Source organism: Pan troglodytes, chromosome 16 (assembly GCF_028858775.2).
Source record: "Pan troglodytes isolate AG18354 chromosome 16, NHGRI_mPanTro3-v2.0_pri, whole genome shotgun sequence".
Taxonomy (NCBI): Eukaryota; Metazoa; Chordata; class Mammalia; order Primates; family Hominidae; genus Pan; species Pan troglodytes.
In genome coordinates, this window is record NC_072414.2 from 26,887,214 (window position 1) to 26,909,799 (window position 22,586).

Genomic DNA, 22,586 nt, shown 5'->3' on the forward strand with positions numbered 1-22,586 from the left:
ATGCCTGTAATCCCAGCACTTTGGGAGGCCGAGACGGGTGGAGGTCAACTCCTGACTTGAGGTCAGGAGTTGTGATATGGTGAAACCCCATCTCTACTAAAAATACAAAAATTAGCTGGGTATGGTGGCACACGCCTGTAATCCCAGCTACTCAGGGGGCTGAGGCAGGAGAATCACTTGAACCTGGGAAGAAGATGCAGTGAGCTGAGATTGCGCCACTACACTCCAGCCTGGCCAACAGAGCTAGACTCCATCTCAAAAAAAAAAAAACAAAACTTGGAATCCTCCACAAATTTACCTGCAGTCTAGGTCACTGCTATCAGCTACAAATTTATATATAGAAAATACAGCTTTGGAGAATGACAGTCCTATAAATTCAAATAAAAAGGTATCAAACGTTGCCAACATACATAATTATCACCACCAAACCACCGGATATTCCCTTATTTAAGGCTTTTTTTTGTTTTTTTGAGACGGAGTTTTGCTCTTGTGGCCCAGACTGGAGTGCAATGGCGTGATCTTGGCTCACAGCAACCTCCACCTCCCGGATTCAAGCAATTCTCCTGCCTCTGCCTCCTGAGTAGCTGGGATTACAAGAATGCGCCACCACGCCCGGCTAATTTTTTGTATTTTTAGTAGAGACGGGGTTTCTCCATGTTGGTCAGGCTGGTCTTGAACTCCCAACCTCAGGTGATCGATCCACCCACCTCAGCCTCCCAAAGTGCTGGGATTACAGGCATGAGCCACTACACTGGGCCTTTAACTTTAAGGCTCTTCTTAAAGTAAAAGTTGGCCAGGCACAGTGGCTCACGCCTGCAATCCCAGCACTTTGGGAGGCCGAGGCAGGCAGATCATGAGGTCAAGAGATCGAGACCATCCTGGCCAACATGGTGAAACCCCATCTCTACTAAAAATACAAAAATTAGCTGGGCATGGTGGCGTGTGCCTATAGTCCCAGCTACTCAGGAGGCTGAGGCAGGAGAATCACTTGAACCCGGGAGGCGGAGATTGCAGTGAGCCGAGATCGCGCCACTGCACTCCAGCCTGGCAACAGAGCGAGACTGTCTCAAAAAAAAAAAAAAAAAAAAGGAAAACCCAAAAATACCTGACAAACATCAGTTCTAAAACAAAATGAGGCCAGGTGTGGTGGCTGACACCTGTAATCCCAGTACTTTGGGAGGCCAAAGTGGGTGGACTGCTTGAGCCCAGGAGTTTGAGACCAGCCTGGGCAACATAGTGAGACCTTATCTCTATTGAAAAAAAAAAAAAACCACTAGCCAGGTGTAATGGTGCACACCTGTGGTCCCAACTACTCAGGAGGCTGAGGTAGGAGGATCACTTGAGCCTAGGGGGTTGAGGTTGCAGTGAGCCATGACTGTGCCACTGTACTCAATGTGGGCAACAGAGTGAGACCCCATCTCCAAAACTAAAAAAAAAAAAAAAATCTTCTGAAACTCCTACTAAGCCTTCTCATTCTAGCCTCCACATACCTTATTTTCCTTTCGTATTTTTCATTTTTACTTCTCTTTGCTATTTTCCTTTTTTTTTTTTTTTTTTTTGAGATGGAGTCTCACTCTGTTGCCAGGCTGGAGTGCAATGGCATAATCCCGGCTCACTGCAACCTCTGCCTCCTGGGTTCAAGCAATTCTCCTGCCTCAGCCTCCTGAGTAGCTGAGATTACAGGCATGTGCCACCACACCCAGCTAATTTTTGTATTTTTAGTAGAGACAGGGTTTCACCATGTTGGCCGGTATGGTCTCGATCTCTTGACCTTGTGATCCACCCGCCTTGGCCTCCCAAAGTGCTGGGATTACAGGTGTAAGCCACCACTCCCAGCCCTCTTTGCTATTTTCTAGTTAATTCCCTCAGATCTATTTTCTAGTTCATTCCCTCAGATCTATTTTCTAGTTCATTAATTCCTTCTTTACCTGCGTCTAACATGTTATTTATTTTGCTAATTGAGTTTTTAAATTTCAATGATTTTTTATCTCCATCTCCCTCCCCCAAGTCTATCCATTTTTAGTATCTTGTTTCTTTCTCACATATTTCTTCTCTTATGCCAATAATAATTTTAAACATAATGACTTGACAGTGTGTATCAATTATTTAATTATCTGAAGTTCTTGGTGGTGGGGGCAGGGGGGAAATATTTGTTCTCTGCTGTTCACTCTTGCTTATAGTAGAGAATATTACCCTAATGTGCTCTGTAATTTGGGAGTATAAACTCACCTTTACCAAGGTTTTATTTATAGAGTTTTCTGCAGTATAGTTGGAATACATATGCTTCCAGAGTATCTTTATAACTGTTTCTGCCAGATGTCCCACAGATGTCACTGGCTTGCCACAGTTTTTAAGAGTAAAGTCTTATCTTGGGTGTTATCTGACTACACAGCAAATTCCAAACCTATCTTAAAATCTCTTAGATGAGAAAACTGAGGTAATGAGAGTCAATGATTTGCCTGATTACACAGGTATGGTCCTGACTCCAAACTACATCTCTTTTCTTCAAACTTAAGGATTTGTTCAATAACTTCCTGATCCTATTTCAGCAATTGCAGCAAATTCTATACAGTATTGATATAAAATAATGCCTTCCTCTAATGATTTTCATCCATGGAAACCCTTTTCTCAGTTCACTTCCCTATATCCAGCTACCTTCTCCATGCCATCTTACTTTCCAGTTTAGCAAGAAACCATCAATTATTCTCTACAACAAACTTTAGACTGGTTATGTTTGGAAGTTGGCCCAGGGAAAATGATATTGTCACATAAAATTAAATAAGAGTTCCTGAAAGGTAACAACTGACTTTGTCAGCTATTAAAAATTTTTCACTGTCAGCTGGGTGCGGTGGCTCATGCCTGTAATCCCAGCACTTTAGGAAGCCGAGGCAGGCAATCACAAGTTCAAGAAATCGAGACCATCCTGGCCAACATGGTGAAACCCCGTCTCTACTAAAAATACAAAAATTAGCCAGGCGTGATGGCGCACACCTGTAATCCCAGCTACTCAGGAGGCTGAGGCAGGAGAATCGCTTCTACCCGGGAAGTGGAGGTTGCAGTGAGCTGAGATCGTGCCACTGCACTCCAGCCTGGCAACAGAGCGAGACTGTCTCAAAAAAAAAAAAAAAAAAAAAAAAAAAATTCACTGTCATTGATGCTTTCAATCTGTTTTGTTGCTTTCTCCTTCAGTTCCTGCAATTCTCTTGGTTTCTGGACTCTAGAATTCTGGTTAATTCTAATTGCATATTGGTAGCCTCTTGATTTTAATCTGTCTTCTTGAAAGGAGGCACGATATGATGGAAAGAGCATATTTATCTCAGGGCCAGATGGGTCCAGTTTCTAGCCTCAGTTTTCTCCCCTACAAAATAAGGAAGATCTTACTGGTGTTGTTGTCAGGATTAAATAAGATCATTTAATAATAATACAGTCCTTAGGATACAGGAGGCACTCAACTTACTAGTTAATTCATAATAATAAATTTCAATTTCCCTCTAGAAAAACGATAAGACCATCTACTTCATGTCATTTTTTTTGTAAGGATCAAATGTGTATGTAGGAGTAACAATTATTAACACAGAGGCCCTGACCTCTGATGTAAACCAGATGTCAAGGAAGTGTAGAGAAGTGGAAAACCATGAGCTTTGGCATCAGACATTGGTATCCCAGCTCTGCCAATTACTTAGAGCAAAGAATTTAACCTCTCTGATCTCAGCTTCTGTTTCCAGTAAATACAGAGGATAGTACTTACTTCACAGGATTGTTGTGAGTACTCTGTATGTAAAATGCTTAACACTGTGGTGAGCACAAAACTGGTGTTCTGTTTGAGAAATGGTAAATGTAACTATCATCAACAACAATCCTGGCTCTTATTTTCAGCATACTGGCTAGATCCGGTTGCAACATAATCTAATCTACCTTTGCAATCTAAAAATCATACATTATCTTTTGTCTGAAATATTTATGTTACTAGTAGCTAGACTGGAACAATGCTACCTTGATGATAACATTTTAGCTTGACAGGGAGAAAAAGTGGCTATAGAACACACTCTAATTTATTTCCACTGATCACTACAGAAACCAAGTTTGAGTTGAGAAATTATTCACCACATGCTAGCTTAACAAGTAAGAAACAAATCAAAATACAAGCTATTCTGGCAATGGGCCATCATCTTTAAAACAAAGGCTATCATATACATATTCCAAAATAAGCCAATCACAGAAATATAAATCTTCACAAATTTAGATTTTCTTAATCACTCACAGAAATAACACAGAAAATTTAGCTAAAACTGAAATCACATTATCTCTTTCATCAACGGAATGCCTTATAACTTACCTAAATTCCAAGAGCATTATCTTTCTAATAGCAAACCTGAAAACATAAAAATAAATAAAATGTTTAAAATAGAGAATACAAACGTTTCAGAGTTATTAACACAAATGCATTTAGGGATGTTTTGTTTCCATATTAACCCATCTATCAAAATTCATAATGATCAGATCACAACTTCCAATGTCAGTTCAACTTCTTAAGCACTGACCAACATGTTTTCATTTAATACTCAAATGGAAACACTTTGCTAGAGTCGTGCCTTCCTAAAAGCACGCAGGACACATATCTATATTGCAAATGTGAAAATCAGATGTTTCACTTGCTTCTTAGTGTTGACAGTGAGCTTAAAATACTAAAATATTGTGGAGGAAATATCAGATATTTGTCTTTAATATACTGTCTTTTTAAAATAGAATTACTTTGTTTTATATGAATAACAATGATATAGTCATGTTTGTCCAAAACATACTTACGTTGTCCCGAAGCAGACACAAATGGCCACTAATTTAGCTTTATTGTTTTATAATATTGGAAATAGATCAGAACACTGTCACTAGATAATTGTTTCCAGCTTTGAAAATTAAAAATACATGTATTATGAATTTATAATGCCCCAGGAAACCACTATCCTGTCAAAAATCCTATTCCACTGATTTCTGATCTCTTACATAGTTTCACTGAGCATGCAATGTCACAAAACTTTAGTGAGAATGAAATGAAGGTTTTTACTATGCAAAAGACAGAATACTGCCAAAGTACTGGCTTCTACAGCCAGCCAAGATGCTAAGTGGATAGGCCATCTTGAGTGACACACTCTAAATCTCCAACTGCAGACATTTCACTTGAATTAACTGTATGTTAGACAACAGAATTCACTCACTGCCTACTATACACAAAACTCTACATTAAATTTCTTCAGTCACAAATAGGACCTCATGATAAAAGACAGAAAATCCTGGCTCATAAGATAGAATACCAGTGTTCTAGTAATGACTCAGTGTTACTTTGACGATGTCTTTTAAACATTTTGTTTATTTTTTTCTTTTTTATTGAGACAGAGTCTTGCTCCATCGCCCACACTAGAGTGCAGTGGCACGATCTCGGTACACTGCAACCTCCGCCTCCCAGGCTCAAGCAATTCTTGTGCCTCAGACTCTCGAGTAGCTGGGATTACAGTCACGTGCCACCACACCTGGCAAATGTTTTGTATTTTTAGTAGAGATAGGGGTTTCCCCATGTTGTCCAGGTTGGTCTCGAACTCCTGAGCTCAGGTGATCCACCCACCTCAGCCTCCAAAAATGCTAGGATTACAGGCGTGAGCTACCACACCTGACGTCTTTTAAACATTCTGCAATTCAGTTTCCTCATGTATAAAAATGGTAGAGCAGCCAACTTTCCTTTATGATAACTAGACAAGTGAAAAATAAGTCTTTTTTTTTTTCTGAGACAGAGCTTGCTCTATTGCCCAGGCTAGAGTACAGTGGCACAAACATAGCTCACTGTAGTCTCAGTATCCCAGGCTCAAGCGATCCTCCCACTTCAGCCTCTCAAGTAGCTGGGACTACAGGCATGTGCTACCACGTCCAGCTAATTTTTTTGATTTTTAGTAGAGATGAAGTCTCACTATGTTGCCTAGACTGGTTTCAAACTCCTGGGCTCAAGTAATCCTCCCACCTCAGCCTCCCAAAGTGCTGGGATTACAGGCATGAGCCACCATGCCTGGCCTTGAAAAATAACTCTTGGTATGTCAAAATAAAGCAAAAGCAGTCTGAAAAACATTCAATTCCTCTTCTAGCAATCTCAGTGGTATTTATTAAATTTGGAGTTTTATACTTTTGCCAGTGAACTCTCTGAGACAGATAAAGTGAACAGCTTAACTGAAAGTGTACTTATAAGATTAAAAAAAACAGGACTATGAACTAGACACCATGTCAGAAGAATTTTAAATTTAAGTATGGAAGGCCGGGCATGGTGGCTCACGCCTGTAATCCTAACACTTTGAGAGGCCAAGGAGGGTGGATTGCCTGAGCTCAGGGGTTCGAGACCAGCATGGACAACACGGTGGAATCCCGTCTCTACTAAAACACAAAAAATTAGCCAGGTGTGGCGGTGTGTGCCTGTAGTTCCAGGTACTCAGGAGGCTGAGACAGGAGAATTGCTTGAACCCAGGAGGCGGAGGTTGCAGTGGGCTGAGATTGCGCCACTGCACTCCAGCCCAGGTGACAGAGTGAGACTCCGTCTCAAAATAATAAATAAATAAATAAAAAATAAGTATGAAAAGTTACAAACAATAATCACAAATATAAATAATTTGAAGGATTTTTGGATGGTTATTTTTTTAAGTTACCAATATTTACTGAGAGCATGCATTATGCCTGACACTGTGCCAAGGACTTAACGTGCATTTCATTAAATCCTTCCAAAGTTGAATAATTTATGTACGATAAACTGGGATCTATTACCGTATCATTAAATATGATAAGAAAAAGAGAAGGGGCCACACAAATGAGAGTTCTTTTCTATTACATTCCCCCCTATCCCAACAACCTCCTCTTTTCGGACGACTGTGTGAAATACGAGGTCTGGAGCTGTGGCAGCCCCACCACAACCATACGGAAAAAATCAATAAAACCTTTTGACAAGATTGACAAGGGCCTTGACATTATTAACTTCTGAGCTACCTACTTCCAGATCTGTTAAGCAGATGATTAAAACAACAAGTAATAACAGTGAACAAAAGAAGCCAGCTACGCCAGGCACAGTGGCTCACGTCTGTAATCCCAGCACTTTGGGAGGCCGAGGCATGCAGATTACCTGAGGTCAGGAGTTTGAGACCAGCCTGGCCAACATGGCGAAACCCCATCTCTACTAAAAATACAAAAAATTAGCTAGGAGTGGTGGCGGGCACCTGTAATCCCAACTTCTAGGGAGGCTGAGGCAGGAGAATCATTCAAAGCCAGGAGGTGGAGGTTGCAGTGAGCCGAGATCATGCCACTGCACTCCAGCCTGGCGACAACAGCGAAACTCCATCTCGAAAAAAAAAAATAAATGAAGCCAGCCACAAAAGAGTACATAGTGTGTGATTCTATTTATTTATTTAAAGTTGAAAAAGAACCAAAATTATAGTGTTCTTGTTTGCATACTTACATATTATAATGATAAAGAAAAGAAACAAGCAGAGAGCTTCTGGAACACTGACAATGTTCATGGAGTTTTTCAGCCTAGGTGGTGGTTATGAATTATTACTATAATTCATAAGGCTATACATTTGTTTCATGCTGTTTTCTGTGTTACATTTCATAATAAAAGAGTCCATACATTTCAAATAAAAACAAACACTTTGGGAAAAGTAAATTACTCTGTAAATCACCCTTTTTGAAAGCATAAAAACCACTTAGTTGGTTCATAACAGGATTAAACATCATACCAGAGTGTACTAGTTAGGAGGTTTCTAGAAGGCAAAGGACTCTTATTTAAGAACAGAGTATTCAAGGCCGGGTGTGGTGGCTCACACCTGTAATCCCAGCACTTTGGGAGGCCGAGGTGGGCGGATCACCTGAGGTCAGGAGTTCGAGGCTAGCCTGGCCAACATGGTGAAACACTGTCTCTACTAAAACTACAAAAAATTAGCAAGGCATGGTGGCACATGCTTGTAGTCCCAGCTACTCAGGAGGCTGAGGCAGGAGAATCGCTTGAACCCAGGAGGCGGAGGTGGCAGTGAGCTGAGATTGCGCCACTGCACTCCAGCCTGGGGCAATAAGGGCGAAACTCCATCTCAAAAAAATAAAAGAACAGAGCAGAATATTCACTAAGAACTCAGAAAAAAAAAAAAAAAAAAAAAAAAAAGAACCAGGGAACCAGGATTCAATACCTGGTGTGCCTCTAAATACTGGGAAACATCTTGGGCAAGTTATTTAACCTATCTACTTCAGTTTCCTCATCCATAAAATGAGGATAATAATAGTGTTACAGGGTTGTTGTGGGAATAAATGAGCTAGATGCTTACAGCAGAATGCAAGGTGCTTACAGCAGAATCTGGCACATAGTAAGCACTTAACTATTATTTTTCCAATATTTTTAAAATCAAACTTGGATGAAGAATTCATTAAGATAAGCCTGCCAAATCTGATAATGGCAAGAACAGCAAATATGAATCAATTGTGTAATGTACCATACAGTAACATGGCTGTTACATCAAGCCATTCCCCCAATACTGAAAATGCCGTGAGCACATAGCTCAGCAAAATAATTTCCTCAGGACCTAGCCTAAAAAACTGGTCATTTAAATTTTTTTTTTCTTTTTTCAGACGGAGTCTGGCTCTGTCGCCCAGGCTGGAGTGGAGTGGCACAATTTCAGCTCACTGCAACCTCCACCTCCCGGGTTCAAGCGATTCTCCTGCCTCAGTCTCTCGAGTAGCTGGGATTACAGATGCGTGCCACCACACCCAGCTGATTTTTGTATTTTTAGTAGAGACGGGGTTTCACCATGTTAAATTTTTAAATACATACTATAGTTTATGTGTTACAGAAGTGTACTTGGAAATAAAAAATGTAGGCCAGGCGTGGTGGCTCACACCTGTAATCCCAGCACTTTGGGAGGCCGAGGCAAGCGGATCACCTGAGTTCGGGAGTGACAGCCTGACAAACGTGGAAAAACCCCGTCTCTACTAAAAATATAAAATTAGCCAGGCGTGGTGGAGCATGCCTGTAATCCCTGCTACTCGGGAGGCTGAGGCAGGAGAATCACTTGAACCTGGGAGGTGGAGGTTGCGGTGAGCCGAGACTGCACCATTGCACTCCAGCCTGGGCAACAAGATCGAAACTCTGTCTCAAAAAAACATTAAAAAAAATTAAAAAAATAATAATAATAATAATAAAACAAAAAACATAAACATAAAAAAAATTAAAAAAAAAAAAAAAACGTGTCCAAGATAAGAAAACGACTGTTAAAAGTGCCAAGATAAATCTTAGCCATGCCAAAGACAGCTACTTCTTTCAGAACTAATAACAACATAGGGGTGGCCGGGCGCAGTGGCTCACGCCTGTAATCCCAGCACTTTGGGAGGCTGAGGCGGGCGATCACAAGGTCGGGAGATCGAGACCATCCTGGCTGACATGGTGAAACCCTGTCTCTACTAAAAATACAAAAAATTAGCCGGGCGTGGTGGCGGGCGCCTGCAATCCCAGCTACTAGGGAGGCTGAGGCAGGGGAATGGCGTGGACCCGGGAGGCGGAGCTTGCCGTGAGCCGAGATCATGCCACTGCACTCCAGCCTGGCGACAGAGCAAGACTCCATCTCAAAAAAAAAAAAAGAATAATGGTAGGGGCTGGGTGTGGTGGCTAATTCCTATAATCCCAGCACTTTGGGAGGTCAAAGTGGGCAGACTGCTTGAGCTCAGGAGTGAGAGCAGCCTGGGCAACATGGAAAAACCCTGTTTCTACCAAAAATACAAAAAGAATTAGCTGGGCATGGTGGTTTGTGCCTGTGGTGCCAGCTACTCGGGAGGCTAAGGTTGGGGGATCACTTGAGCCCAGGAGGCAGAGGTTGCAATGAGCTGAGATCACACCACTGCACTCAAACCTGGGTGAAAGAGAGCAACCCTGTCACACATTGTGCAATGGCGCAATCTCGGCTACACAGAAGAGAGCTACATATAAAAAGTAGCCAAATGTATATGGCTTAAAAATCATTAGCAGCTTTTGGTTGTTATAAAAAATCACCTCTGAAGAAGAAATATTAATAGCAAGGGTTTAAATGAAAAAATAAACAATCACTTTCCACTGGAGTGAAAATCTATTCTGAAGATTCAAAATAATTTTCAAACTAGTATAATCTTAATATAGAAGAAAAAGTGATACCAGAATTAATCCACCCACTCATCTTTAGTTTTCTCAAGAAATTTCATTCATACTCACCTTCAGACCGTATGTTACAAATCTGCTCAAATGTCCTACTTTCAGAGAGAATTTACCTAATTATTCTGAAATACCAGCCCTTGTCACTATCCTCTAACCACACTTTAATTCACAGCATTTACTGTCTCCTGACATTACATTACATATAGATATATAGATATAGATATATAGATATCTGTCTGTCCGTCTGTCTGACCTACTAGAATGTAAGCTCCAGGAGAGCAGGGATCGTATCTCCCCTCTTTTCTGTTGTACTGTTAGCATCGAAAAGGTGGCTAATACAAAGTAGGCTCAACTCAGTCTCTTTTTGTTGTTTGTTTTGAGACAGGGTCTCACTCTGTTGCCCAGGCTAGAGTGCAGTGGCACAATTGTGGCTCACTGAACCCTTAACCTCCTGGGCTCAGGTGATCCTCCCACTTCATCCTCTTGAGTAACTGGGACTACAGCCATACGCCACCATGTCCAGCTAATTTTTTGTGTTTTTTCTGGACACAGGGTTTTGCCGTGTTGCTCAGGCTGGTCCTGAACTACTTACTGGGCTTGAACAATCCACCCACCTCGGCCTCCCAAGGTGCTGGGATTACAGGCATGAGCCACCATGCCCAGCCAACCCAATCTCTTTTGAGCTATACACCTGGATATCCAACTGCTTATTCCATATCTCCATCTTCATAGCTCTTAAGTAGCTAGAATTCAATATATCCAAAAGTGAAATAAAGATCTACACCCAATCCTACCCCCAACAACGTGGCAAAAGTCAGTAATGGCATCACTAATCACTCAGCAACTTAAGCAAAAAATTTTAGGATCATCTTTGATTCCTCCTTTTCCTACATCTGCCACATCCAAACATCAAGTCTCTCCACCTCTATCTTTCTCAAATGGACAATTCCGCTCCCAACTTTCCACACAAGCCAAATCTATGACATCTTGAAGTTGACTACTACAATGCTCACCTAATTAATTCCCTGCCTCTTGCTCCCTCCAAATCCAAATTCTTGCTGGGTGCAGTGGCTAATGCCTGTAATCCCAGCACTTTGGAAGGCCAAGGCAGGTGGATGGATCACTTCGGGCCAGCAGTTTGAGACTAGCCTGGCCAACATGGTGAAACCCTGTCTCAAAAAAAGAAAAAAAACAAACAAACCCAAATTCTCTTTTTCAAATACCACTGTGCTTACAACTCTTCTTACTTCCTACTGTTTTCCAAATAAAGAACAAAATCCTGAAGATGGCCTTTGACCCATTTAGTCAAATATCCTTTTAAAATACTCACTGGACATACATGTCTGCAGGTGTATATACAAAAAGATGCCTAAGACACGCTGTTAAATTTTTTAAAAGAAGCATGATGAAAAATAGCATGTAGAGTACAAACCCTTTTGTGTTTGAAAAAACATGTGAAGGGGTGGGGAATAGAACAGATGTATATGAACCATATACATGAACCAGGGATTGGGGGCAGAAATGATGATTTATTGAAACTCACCCCTTACAGCATATTGCTCAAAAATAATTTTTATCACTTCTGTGTTTATTATTATACATTTTATACATTACATATGTATACTATATTATTGTAAATTTAATAATGTCTTACTTTCATAACTTTTTAAGAATATTTTTAAAAGGTGAATCAGAAATAATACTAGTAATAAAATCTTCATGTTTACTTTTTCTCAAATTCCATCTAAATCCAAATAAACCCTATGGGATTTGATACCTCTAATCTGAGCCAAAAGTTAGAAGGCAAAAAATAATTTATGACTCTTCAGCCCCTAAAGTTTTTCTAGTCACCATTGCCCTGACGACCAGTTTGAAACAGAAAAAAAGGTTCAAGTTATGATCACATTTAGAAGTTCAGCCAAGATCCAACTTGGTCCACCCCAATCACATTGTATAAAATTTAAATTCATTCCTACCTTGATTTGACAATCTCTTTTTCATATATATCTTCAATAACCTGTTATAAAAATATAAAAATGTTTAATATCTCAACAACTTTTTTCAACCCTAAATTGACAGTTTTTAATGAGTGAGATTATATAAAATAAGTTGGTTTAGGAAAGCCATCAAATATTACTGCTATTGAAATAATGAGATATTTAAAATAATCCCATTATATTCCTCGAAATGTGAAATTAACAGAAAGCAAAGTAGAAAAAACAAATAATAAAACAGAGCCCTAGATTCATTAAAATGATGTGCTTATAAAGATTTTTAGGGAAAATAAAAATTCACAAGATCAGGATTTTTTTTAAACTTAAAGTGTATAAATGTTATGAGACTCCATTTGAGAGTCATAACTGTGTGCCTGCAAAACCCAGAGAGAAAATAATTTAAAAGTGTGAAGACATAACAGACACAAATTCTAATTGTTATATCTCTTTATCCAAATGAATATGATAGAGCTTCAGAATTTCCATTCATTTGAGTGAGGGTGGGCAGAATGGTGTACTACTTAAGAATTCAGACTCTGGCCAGGCACGGTGGCTCATGACTGTAATCCGAGCACTTTGGGAGGCCGAAGAGGGTGGATCATGAGGTCAAGAGATCAAGACCATCCTGGCCAACATGGTGAAACCCCGTCTCTACTAAAAATACAAATATTAGCTGGGCGTGGTGGCGCACACCTGCAGTCCCAACTACTTCGGAGGCTGAGGCAGGAGAATCACTTGAACCCGGGAGGCGGAGGTTGCAGTGAGTCAAGATCGCGCCACTGCACTCCATCCAGCCTGGTGATAGAGCGAGACTCCATCTCAAAAAAAAAAAAAAAGAATTCTGACTCTGGAATTGTACATCTCAAAAAAAAAAAAAAGAAAAAAAGAACTCAGACTCTCGAATTGGAAGACTGGTTCAAAACATCTGCCTTCACTACTGATGGCTGGAACTCTTAGGCAAGTGCCTGACCTCTCCAAGCCTCAGTTTCCTTACCCACAAAACAGATCTAATAACACAAACTACCACACAGGGTTACTGAAAATAAAATAAGACAGGGCATATAAACAATTAGTACAAATACTGGCATACAGTGAGCCTTCACTAACAGTTATCAATAGCAGCAGTAGTAGTGCTAGCATTAATAATAGTAAAAAAAAATACTACTGTAAAATTATGAAGTGCTTTAACATGGTATAATATTATTGTATGGTAACTATAATGTCTTTTTTTTGTTGTTTTTGAGATGGGGTCTCACTCTGTCACCTAGGGTGGAGTGTAGCAGTGCAATCACAGCTCATTGCAACGTCTGCCTTCCAGTCTCAACTATCCTCCAGCCGCAGCCTCCCAAATAGCTGGGACCACAGGCATACACCACCATACCCAGCTAATTTTTTGTATTTTTGGTAGAGATGGGGTTTCACCATGTTGCCCAGGTTGGTCTTGAACTCCTGAAGTCAAGTGACCTACCGCCTCAGCCTCCCAAAGTGCTGGGATTACAGTCATGAGCCATGGTACCTGGCCTATAATATCTTTTAACTGCTCCAAGTATATTTGTGAAATAAGTATTTGTGAGTGGTAAAGGGAGGGAGGCGATGAGGAAAACGAGTCTTGTTCAATCTAGATGAAATGCTCTGTTATTGTTTTCATCAAATTTCAAATTAAATAATAAAATAAAGATTACTGGTTGGCCGGGTGTGGTGGCTCAAGCCTGTAATCCCACCACTTTGGGAGGCCAAGGTGGGCAGATCACCTGACGTTAGGAGTTTGAGACCAGCCTGGCCAACATGGCAAAACCCTGTCTCTACTAAAAATACAAAAATTAGCAGGGCGTGGTGGCGTGCGTCTGTAATCCCAGCTACTCAGGAGGCTGAGGCAGAAGAATCGCTTGAACCCAGGAGGTGGAGGCTGCAGTGAGCCAGAATCGTGCCATTACACTCCAAACTGGGTGACAAGAGCGAGACTCCACCTCCAAAAAAAAAAAAAAAAAAAAAGATTACTGGCAAAAACAAATATATATTCGTAAGAATTTAAGTTCAAATAAAGTAAGAAATTTTGGGTAAAAAGTTCAGTTTTACCAACAGTGCCTAAAGCATCACCATTAAATTTATAATGGCAAAGCTTAAGAGTCTTCATTACTTGTTGAATGGTATGCAGTGTCAACATCTATTTCATTTAAAGACCTCACTCTCTTTAAGGGACAGGGTCTCATTCTGTTGCCCAGGCTGGAGTGCAGTGGCCTGATTACAGCTCACTGCAGCCTCAAACTCCTGGGCTCAGTCAGTCATCCTCCCACTTCAGCTTCCAGAGCAATTGAGACTACATGTGTGAGCCACTGCACAAGCCAATTTTTAAAATTTTTTTGTAAAGGCGAGATCTCACTACTGTCCAGTCTAGTCTCAAACTCCTGGCTTCAGGTGATCTTCCCTCTTTGATCTCCCAAAGCACTAGGATTATAGGCATGAGCCACCACACCTGGCCTTAGACCTCTCTTTAAGAACCTAATCCAATGAGAATTAACCCTATATTTGGGAATTTGTCATATTATTTGTTCTAAATTGCTTCAGTTGGACTTATTCAATTGAATAAGTTCAATTCCCTTATTGAATATTACTGGACTTAAGTTATTACACTATACAACTGCTGCTCCTTCCATCTTTATTATAGACCTTTACCTCATTCACCACTCTAAAAACAAGATAACACAACAGATTTAATCCTAAATGAACTATCAAAAACTTGTACAAAAATTTCTGTATATTTACAAAGATATTTATTACATGATCATTTATAATAATGATAAATTAAAAATAACCTAAGAATCTATAAACAGAAAAACAGTTAAGTAAATTATACACGTACACTTTTTTTTTTTTTTTTTTTTTTTTTTGAGATGGAGTCTCGCTCTGTCATCCAGGCTGGAGTGCAGTGGTGCGATCTCGACTCACTGCACGCTCCGCCTCCCAGGTTCACGCCATTCTCCTGCCTCAGCCTCCCGAGTAGCTGGGACTACAGGCGCCCGCCACCATGCCCGGCTAATTTTTTGTATTTTTAGTAGAGATGGGGTTTCACCGTGTTGGTCAGGATGGTCTCGATCTCCTGACCTTGTGATCCACTGGCCTTGGCCTCCCAAAGTGCTGGGATTACAGGCGTGAGACACCGTGCCCAGCCACACACACATTTTTGTTAAGGCTTAAAGAAAATACAACAAAATGGTAAGAGAGGTTATCTCTGTGTAGTGATTATTTTCTTATGTGTAGTTTCTATGTCTTCCAAATTTCCTAACATAAATCATTGCTAAGTTTGATAAGCAAAAAATTGTATTTTTTGTAGATCGTTGTTTTTAATTTTAAAAAAATTATGGAAAGCTTTTGTTGAAATAACCCTTTAAAAGGAATGTAACTTCTCAAGAATTATGTTGAAACCAAAAATACTTACCTTTATATCAAAAGGTGATTTCTTCTTGATGTGGGGAGCCCAGTATTTACATGCTAACTGCAAAGTAAACAGTATAAACAGTAAATCCCAGATTCTTGCCATTGTAGAGCTGCAAGACAGATCATTTAGTGATAAGCGGTTTCTTAACAAGGCCCTACTTGGCACTGGGGGACAGGGTATATCTGAAGGGACTACACAGGCATGCAGGCCAGTTGGCATCCTTGACCCGAAACCACTAAATGCCAGTAGTGCTTTGCACTACAACATGCCATTGTGATATAAACAAACAGAAAAAATCCTCTCCAACCACCCTAGAGAAACAATACAGCTCAGTTAATAACCACAGAGTCAAACATCTTCAGCATAGCAATAAGGAAACCCTGGTCTAGAAAAAATAAGTGATCTGCCCAAGATTACAGTTAGTTAATAGTTGAGCAAGTATTACAAATGATACTCAAAATCTTCATGAATACTTTCTAAAATAATGAGCCTTTAAATGATTAGTTCACACCCATAACAAAACCTAAAAAAAAAAAAATTGTAGTCTATCGGCTGCTTATTACAGAGAATATAAGAGCTGGCATATTTCAGCAGATTAGGCTTGACCTGTAAATTGTGAAATTTAAACAAATATATAACTCTCTCTACATATTTAAAGAAACAGCATAGTCTTATTCATAGGGTTTTGTTTTAAAACCCAATTATAATCTCTTTAAAAATAGAAAACTGGCAAGCACAAAGACTCAATATATTTATAAAAAGGTGACTACTCTGCAGTGTCTGGCATATCAGAGGCACTAATAAAGTCTGATGGATGAATGGATGGACAAATGAAGCAAAATCTGAAATGTTACTTCTGTGAGGCTGTCCTCAACACTACCTGATGGTGACAATTGCTTTCTCCTTCTCTTCATTTTGTATATAACTCTTTATAATCTTACCTTTCTATATTATAAATATTTGATTGCTTATCCATCTTTCCTTCTCATTTAATTGGAATACTTAAGAGATGGGACTTGTTTTCTTTGCTTTTATAGCTCAGTGATGAACACATACAACACACTAAAAGAGCCTCCCAGGCAGTTAGGACACTGGCCCTGAGGAATAGCCTCTAAAAATATTACAGTAACTTCCTACTTAAATGACACCTTCCGGCCAGGCATGGTGGCTCATGCCTGTAATCTCAGAACTTTGGGAGGCCGAGGCAGGCGGATCACCTGAGGTCAGGAGTTCAAGACCAGCCTGGCCAACATCGTGAAACCCCATCTCTACTAAAAACACAAAAATTAGCCAGGCTTGGTGGTGTGCACCTATAATTCCAGCTACTCGGGAGGCTGAGGCAGGAGAATTGCTTGAACCTGGGAGGTGGAGATTGCAGTGAGCCGACACCAAGCCACTGCACTCCAGCCTGGGCGACAGAGCAAGACTCCGTCTCTAAAATAAATAAATAAATAACACCTTCCCAAATTACCAATCACTCTCCAACTCAATAGAAAATCTTCACCTCACCCCCAGTTATTCTGTGGTGTCCTCATTTCCTCATTCTGCTCCCTATGGGCATCATAAATTCAGTCATCTTCTTCTTACATCATACCATTAAGAGAATTGAGTCTAACCTGTTATGATGGACTCAGGAAATTACAAATAAAAATGTATATCCTATCTCCGATCTAAACTGCTTACTGTACATCTGTACTTGATTAAAGATTAGCAAACATTTATTAAGCATCTATCATGTCTCTTCTCTGAGTTTCTCCTTTCCCTTGGGGTCTAACGTGTAATGTCTCAAATATCACGATCTCACAGTATATACACATTGCCCTCCCTCAACTCTCTAGTCTCATGTAAAATAAAAACTTTCCATTCTCTACTTAGTACAGCCATGACAGTATAAACTGTTTAAAGTAAACCTTACTGAAAGACAAAAAAGGAAATAAAAATATAATGGTATAAAAAAGTGAGGTCACAAAGTTCAGATCTCTAATCTCCTTAAAACTAAATTTTAACCTCTTGATCTCATTCATTCAATAAATAATTTTAAAAGTACCTTTTCTGGCTAGGTATGCCAGATGCTCAGAAATTAAATTAAAAAGAAAAAAGAAGAAAACACCTAAGCCCAAGATGTCCCCTCTACCTAGAAAACCAATTCCCCCACTTTCCTCTCTACATTTCAAAGTCCAACTCAAATGATACTTTCTCAATGAGAAAATTCTTCTTGGAAATTCTTTCCTTCAACAAAGTAATCATTTCATGCTCTTTTCTCAAAGCACTTCCCTCATACCCCAATCTGGCATTTCTCACATTAAACTACAGTGAGTTCTTTAAGTCTCTTAAAGTCTCCTTCCACAGACTGTGTGTTAGATTGTGAGAACATGTCTGTTTTATTCCCCATGTACTCCCAGCACCTGGTATTGTACTAGGCACACACTGTGTGATGACTATTTGTCAAATGGATACATAAGTGAATTAATGAACAAATATGCCAGATCATTAAGATGTAGTGCAAGAAAGGAAGGTTCTCAGCAATCTTGGGCCATGGGAACAAACATTAATGTCTCATATTTGCCAGATACTGTTTAGGCTCTTCTAGAGTGCAAAGAAAGGTAATCTTTGCCTTCAAGGCCACCCTGGCCTTTTTTTTTTTTTTTTTTTTTGAGATGGAGTTCGCTCTTGTTGCCCAGGCTTAAGTACAATGGCGTGATCTCAGCTCACTGCAACCTCTGCCTCCTGGGTTCAAGTGATTCTCCTGCCTCAGCCTCCTGAGTAGCTGGGATTACAGGCATGCACCACCACGTCCGGCTAATTTTGTATTTTTAGTAGAGACAGGGTTTCTCCATATTGGCCAGGCTGGTCTCGAACTCCCGACCTCAGGTGATCCGTCCACCTCAGCCTCCCAAAGTGCTGGGATTACAGGTGTAATCCCACTGCGAGCCACAAGCCACCGCACCCGGCCCACCCTGGCCTTCTTTACATTCACACCTTAAGGTGTGTGTACTTGCTATTTCCTTGCTCTTCTCAAAACTGGCTCCTTCTTTGCATTCAGGTGTTAGCTCAAGTGTCACCTCAGAGAGAACTTTCCTGACTGTCTTTCATACACCTCAAACCAGTCTGTCACAGCCCTGTTTCATTTTCCTCATAGCATTTATCAGTGTATGAAACTATACCGTTCATCTGTCTGGTTCTTCCCTCTAAAATTTGAGTTCCATGACAGAAGTAAACTAATAAATGACTTCTACTGCAAAAATGCAGGTATATGGGGAAAGAGACCTCTAATCTCGTTTAATTTGTCAGGAAAAGCCTCTCTAAAGTAGTGTAGAAGGCTGAGAATGAATAAAGGAAGGTGGGGAGAAAAAAAATGAGGATTCCTAGCAGAGGAAACAATGTTGAAAGGCCAGGAGATGAAAGATAGCATGGCACATTCAAATAAACCAAGTTCTGTACAGCTAAGGCACAGAGTTAGAAAGGAAGAGGAAAAAGAGGAAACTGAAGATATAAGCACAGGTCAAATCACACAACACTATGAAGGATTTCAGCCGTTAACCTAAGGGTAATTAGAATTCTTTAAAGATTTTTTTTTTTTTTTTTGCTTGGTTTCTAGACGGAGTTTTGCTCTTGTTGCCCAGGCTGGAGTGCAATGGTGCGATCTTGGCTCATTGCAACCTCCGCCTCCCGGGTTCAAGCAATTCTCCTGCCTCAGCCTCCCGAGTAGCTGGGATTACAGGCATGCACCACCAAGCCTGCCTACTTTTGTATTTTTAGTAGAGACAGGGTTTCTCCATGTTGGTCAGGCTGGTCTCGAACTCCCGACCTCAGGTGATCGACCTGCCACGGCCTCCCAAAGTGCTGGGATTACAGGCATGAGCCATCACGCCCGGCTGAAGATTTTAAGGACAGCCAGCCTTAGTGTAGTCCCTGTAGTCCTAGCTACAAGGGAGGCTGAGGTGGAAGGCTCAGTGGAGCCCAGCCAACATAGTGAGACCCTATCTTGAAAGAAGAAAAGGAAGGAAAGGAAGGAAGAGATTTTTTTTTTTTTTTGAGACGGAGTCTCGCACTGTTGCCCAGGCTGGAGTGCAGTGGCGCGATCTCGGCTCACTGCAAGCTCCGCCTCCCGGGTTCATGCCATTCTCCTGCCTCAGCCTCCCGAGTAGCTGGGACCACAGGCACCCGCCACCATGCCCGGCTAATTTTTTTTTTTTTTTTTAATTTTTAGTAGAGACGGGGTTTCACCGTGTTAGCCAGGATGGTCTCGATCTCCTGACCTCGTGATCCGCCCGCCTCGGCCTCCCAAAGTGCTGGGATTACAGGCGTGAGCCCCTGCGCCCGGCCGGAAGGAAGAGATTTTAAGAAGGCAAGTGATATGATGAGATTTGCACTTGTATGAAATCACTCGGAAAGCAACATGAAGAATGGGCTAGAGCAGAGCAGGAGGAAGGACAATATAACAGATTACGATACCTTGGTCCAGGCAGAAAACAATGGCAACCAAGCTTAGGGTGACAGAGATGTAGAACACCAGATAGATTCAAAAGATATTTAGAATGTAGAAATGTAGGGACTAAGGGAAAGGGAGGATTCAAAATCACTCCCTAGGCTTCTGCCCTGGCAAATCTGTTGAGACAAGGAATAAAGAATAAAGAAGCAGGTGGGCATGATAACTTCTACATTGAACTACTTACACTCTTATGCAATTCACAAATAAACAATAACACAGGACTGTGGTTCCCTATCCAAAGCCAACTGTGGCTCACAATGCAAGATAGTAAACAGATTCTAAATGAACGCTCTCAAACTACAGAATTACTCTGTTTTTAGATGGGTCTATTTGGAGGTGTCTTGTCAGTTTCTCATCACTGCTCAAAAACTCAGGACACTCTAAGGACCAGGAAAAAGCCTACTCCTACTTGAAGAGGCAGTCCAGCATCACTCTGCTGCGAAGCCTACTTGCCAGTCTCAGATAGACTGGGGTGTTCCCTCCTCTCTGAATCCATTGCTCCTGAGACAAACTCCAACACAGCAAAACTCATACAGTAGTTTTCTTTTCATGCGTCTGTCTTCCTTGGGCCATGAACTCCCCAGGGCAGGGCAGCTTCTTTCACCACGGTATGCCCAGCACCTAGCATAGTGGCCGGCACGGAGCTGATACTCAGTAAAAAGACGTGTGTGAATCAATTAACAAACGAATGCCTCCTCCGGGCTCCTAAATTCTGAAAAAAAACCCCACCACCAGGCCTCGGGGCCACGACGTCCATACCCACTCACACACACCAGACTCGCCCGAGCTCACCTGGGTCACGAACTCCGCATTGATCTGGGACACCGTAGGGGCCACGATCTTCTTGGGCTGCGCAGGGGCTGCCATGGCAGCACTCTTCCCTCCACTCCAGTGGAAACTAAAGGACCGCTCTGGGCAGCGGCAACCCTGGTCCACTTCCCTTAAGTTACTGCCGGGGCGCTTAACTCCGCGCCGCACAAACGCTTCGGGCCGGATATCCTCAGTCTTCAGAGTCCTGTAGGGAACCCGTACAACAGCCCAAGCGTTCCTCGGGAAGCGGAATGGCGTGTAGCCGGAAGTTCATGCAGGCGCTGGGGCTGAGCTAGCGAGCCAAGAGCTTTGACCTCCTCTGTACACGCTCTCTAGCGGGCGGCAGAGAGAAGACACCTCGCTGGCGGGATTAGGAGGGCAAGGGAGGGACCCGGTGGATGGTGTTGGGTGGGGTTTCTCGTGGTTAGTGAAGAGTGCCGTGTGCGGTGAATGGGGATTTAGTTTTTTTTTCATCCCTAAAGAAAAAACAAAACAAAACAAAACAAAACAAAACAGCCTGGGAATATGGGCTGGGTTTTAACTGCCCTTAACAGTGTTTTAGTTTAGTTTTGTTTTTTTTTGAGACGGAGTTTCGCTCTTGTTGCCCAGGCTGCAATGCAATGGTGCAATCTCGGCTCACAGCAACCTCTGCCTCCCGGGTTCAAGCGATTCTCCTGCCTCAGCCTCCCGTGTTGTTGGGATTACAGGCATGCGCCACCATGCACAGCTAATTTTTGTATTTTTAGTAGAGACAGGGTTTCTCCGTATTGGTCAGGCTGGTCTCGAACTCACCAACTTTAGGTAATCCGCCTGCCTCGGGGTCCCAAAGTGCAGGGATTACAGGCCTTAACAGTTTTATGGAGGTAAAAATTGACATACAATAACCCAGCCAGGCGCGGTAGCTCACGCCTGTAATCCCAGCGTTTTGGGAGGCTGAAGCTGGCCGATTGCCTGAGGTCAGGAGTTTGAGACCAGCCTAGCTAACATGGTGAAAACCCATCTCTACTAAAAAACAAAATTTAGCCGGGCGTGGTGGCGCGCGCCTGTAGTTCCAGCTACTCGGATTCAGGAGAATCACTTGAAGCTGGGAGGCGGAGGTTGCAGTGAGCCGAGATTGCGCCATTGCACTCCAGCTTGGTGACAAAGCGAGACTAGCCTCAAAAAATAAAAATAAAATAATAATAAAAATAATTGACATACAATAACCCACACATATTTAGGTTGTAAAATTTGATGCGTTTTGACATGAACATACATTTGTGAAACTATTGCCAAAATCATAATGAGCATATCAAAGCCTCTAAAAGTTTCCTCGTGAACTTTTGCTATCTGTGCCTTTCACTGTTCCCACCCACTTTTCAGGCAACCACTGATCTGCTTTCTGTCACTATAGTTTGCTTTTCATGGAATTTTATATAAATGAAATAATACAGTGCATGCCTTCTTTCACTCAACGAAATGATTTTGAGATGGATTCATGTTGTTGCATGTATCAGTAGTTCATTCCTTTTTTATTGCTTAACATTCGTTCCATTTTACTGATATACCACAGTTTGATAAACTATTCATCTGCTGATAGACATTTGAGTTGTTCCAAGTTCTCAGTTATTACAAATAAAGCCACTATGAGCATTTGTGTATAAGTCTTCATGTGGACATATA

At 41.3% G+C, this 22,586-nt stretch overlaps 1 protein-coding gene across 2 annotated transcripts in view; it reads right to left on the reverse strand.

Annotated features, from left to right (window-relative positions):
• AQR (aquarius intron-binding spliceosomal factor) overlaps positions 1 to 21,258 on the reverse strand; it is a 115,091-nt gene extending 93,833 nt beyond the window's left edge. The window contains exons 1-4 of one of the 2 annotated variants that reach the window (XM_510286.8): positions 20,907 to 21,258; positions 15,623 to 15,679; positions 12,169 to 12,209; positions 4,337 to 4,372 (exon numbers count right to left, since the gene is read on the reverse strand). In XM_510286.8, the coding sequence (XP_510286.3) occupies positions 4,337 to 4,372; positions 12,169 to 12,209; positions 15,623 to 15,679; positions 20,907 to 20,981 (209 nt within the window). In that variant the 5' untranslated portion in view covers positions 20,982 to 21,258. The remainder of the gene's footprint in view (positions 1 to 4,336; positions 4,373 to 12,168; positions 12,210 to 15,622; positions 15,680 to 20,906) is intronic. The other variant, XM_054667335.2, reaches the window with a different exon arrangement.
• Positions 21,259 to 22,586: the final 1,328 nt, after the last annotated feature.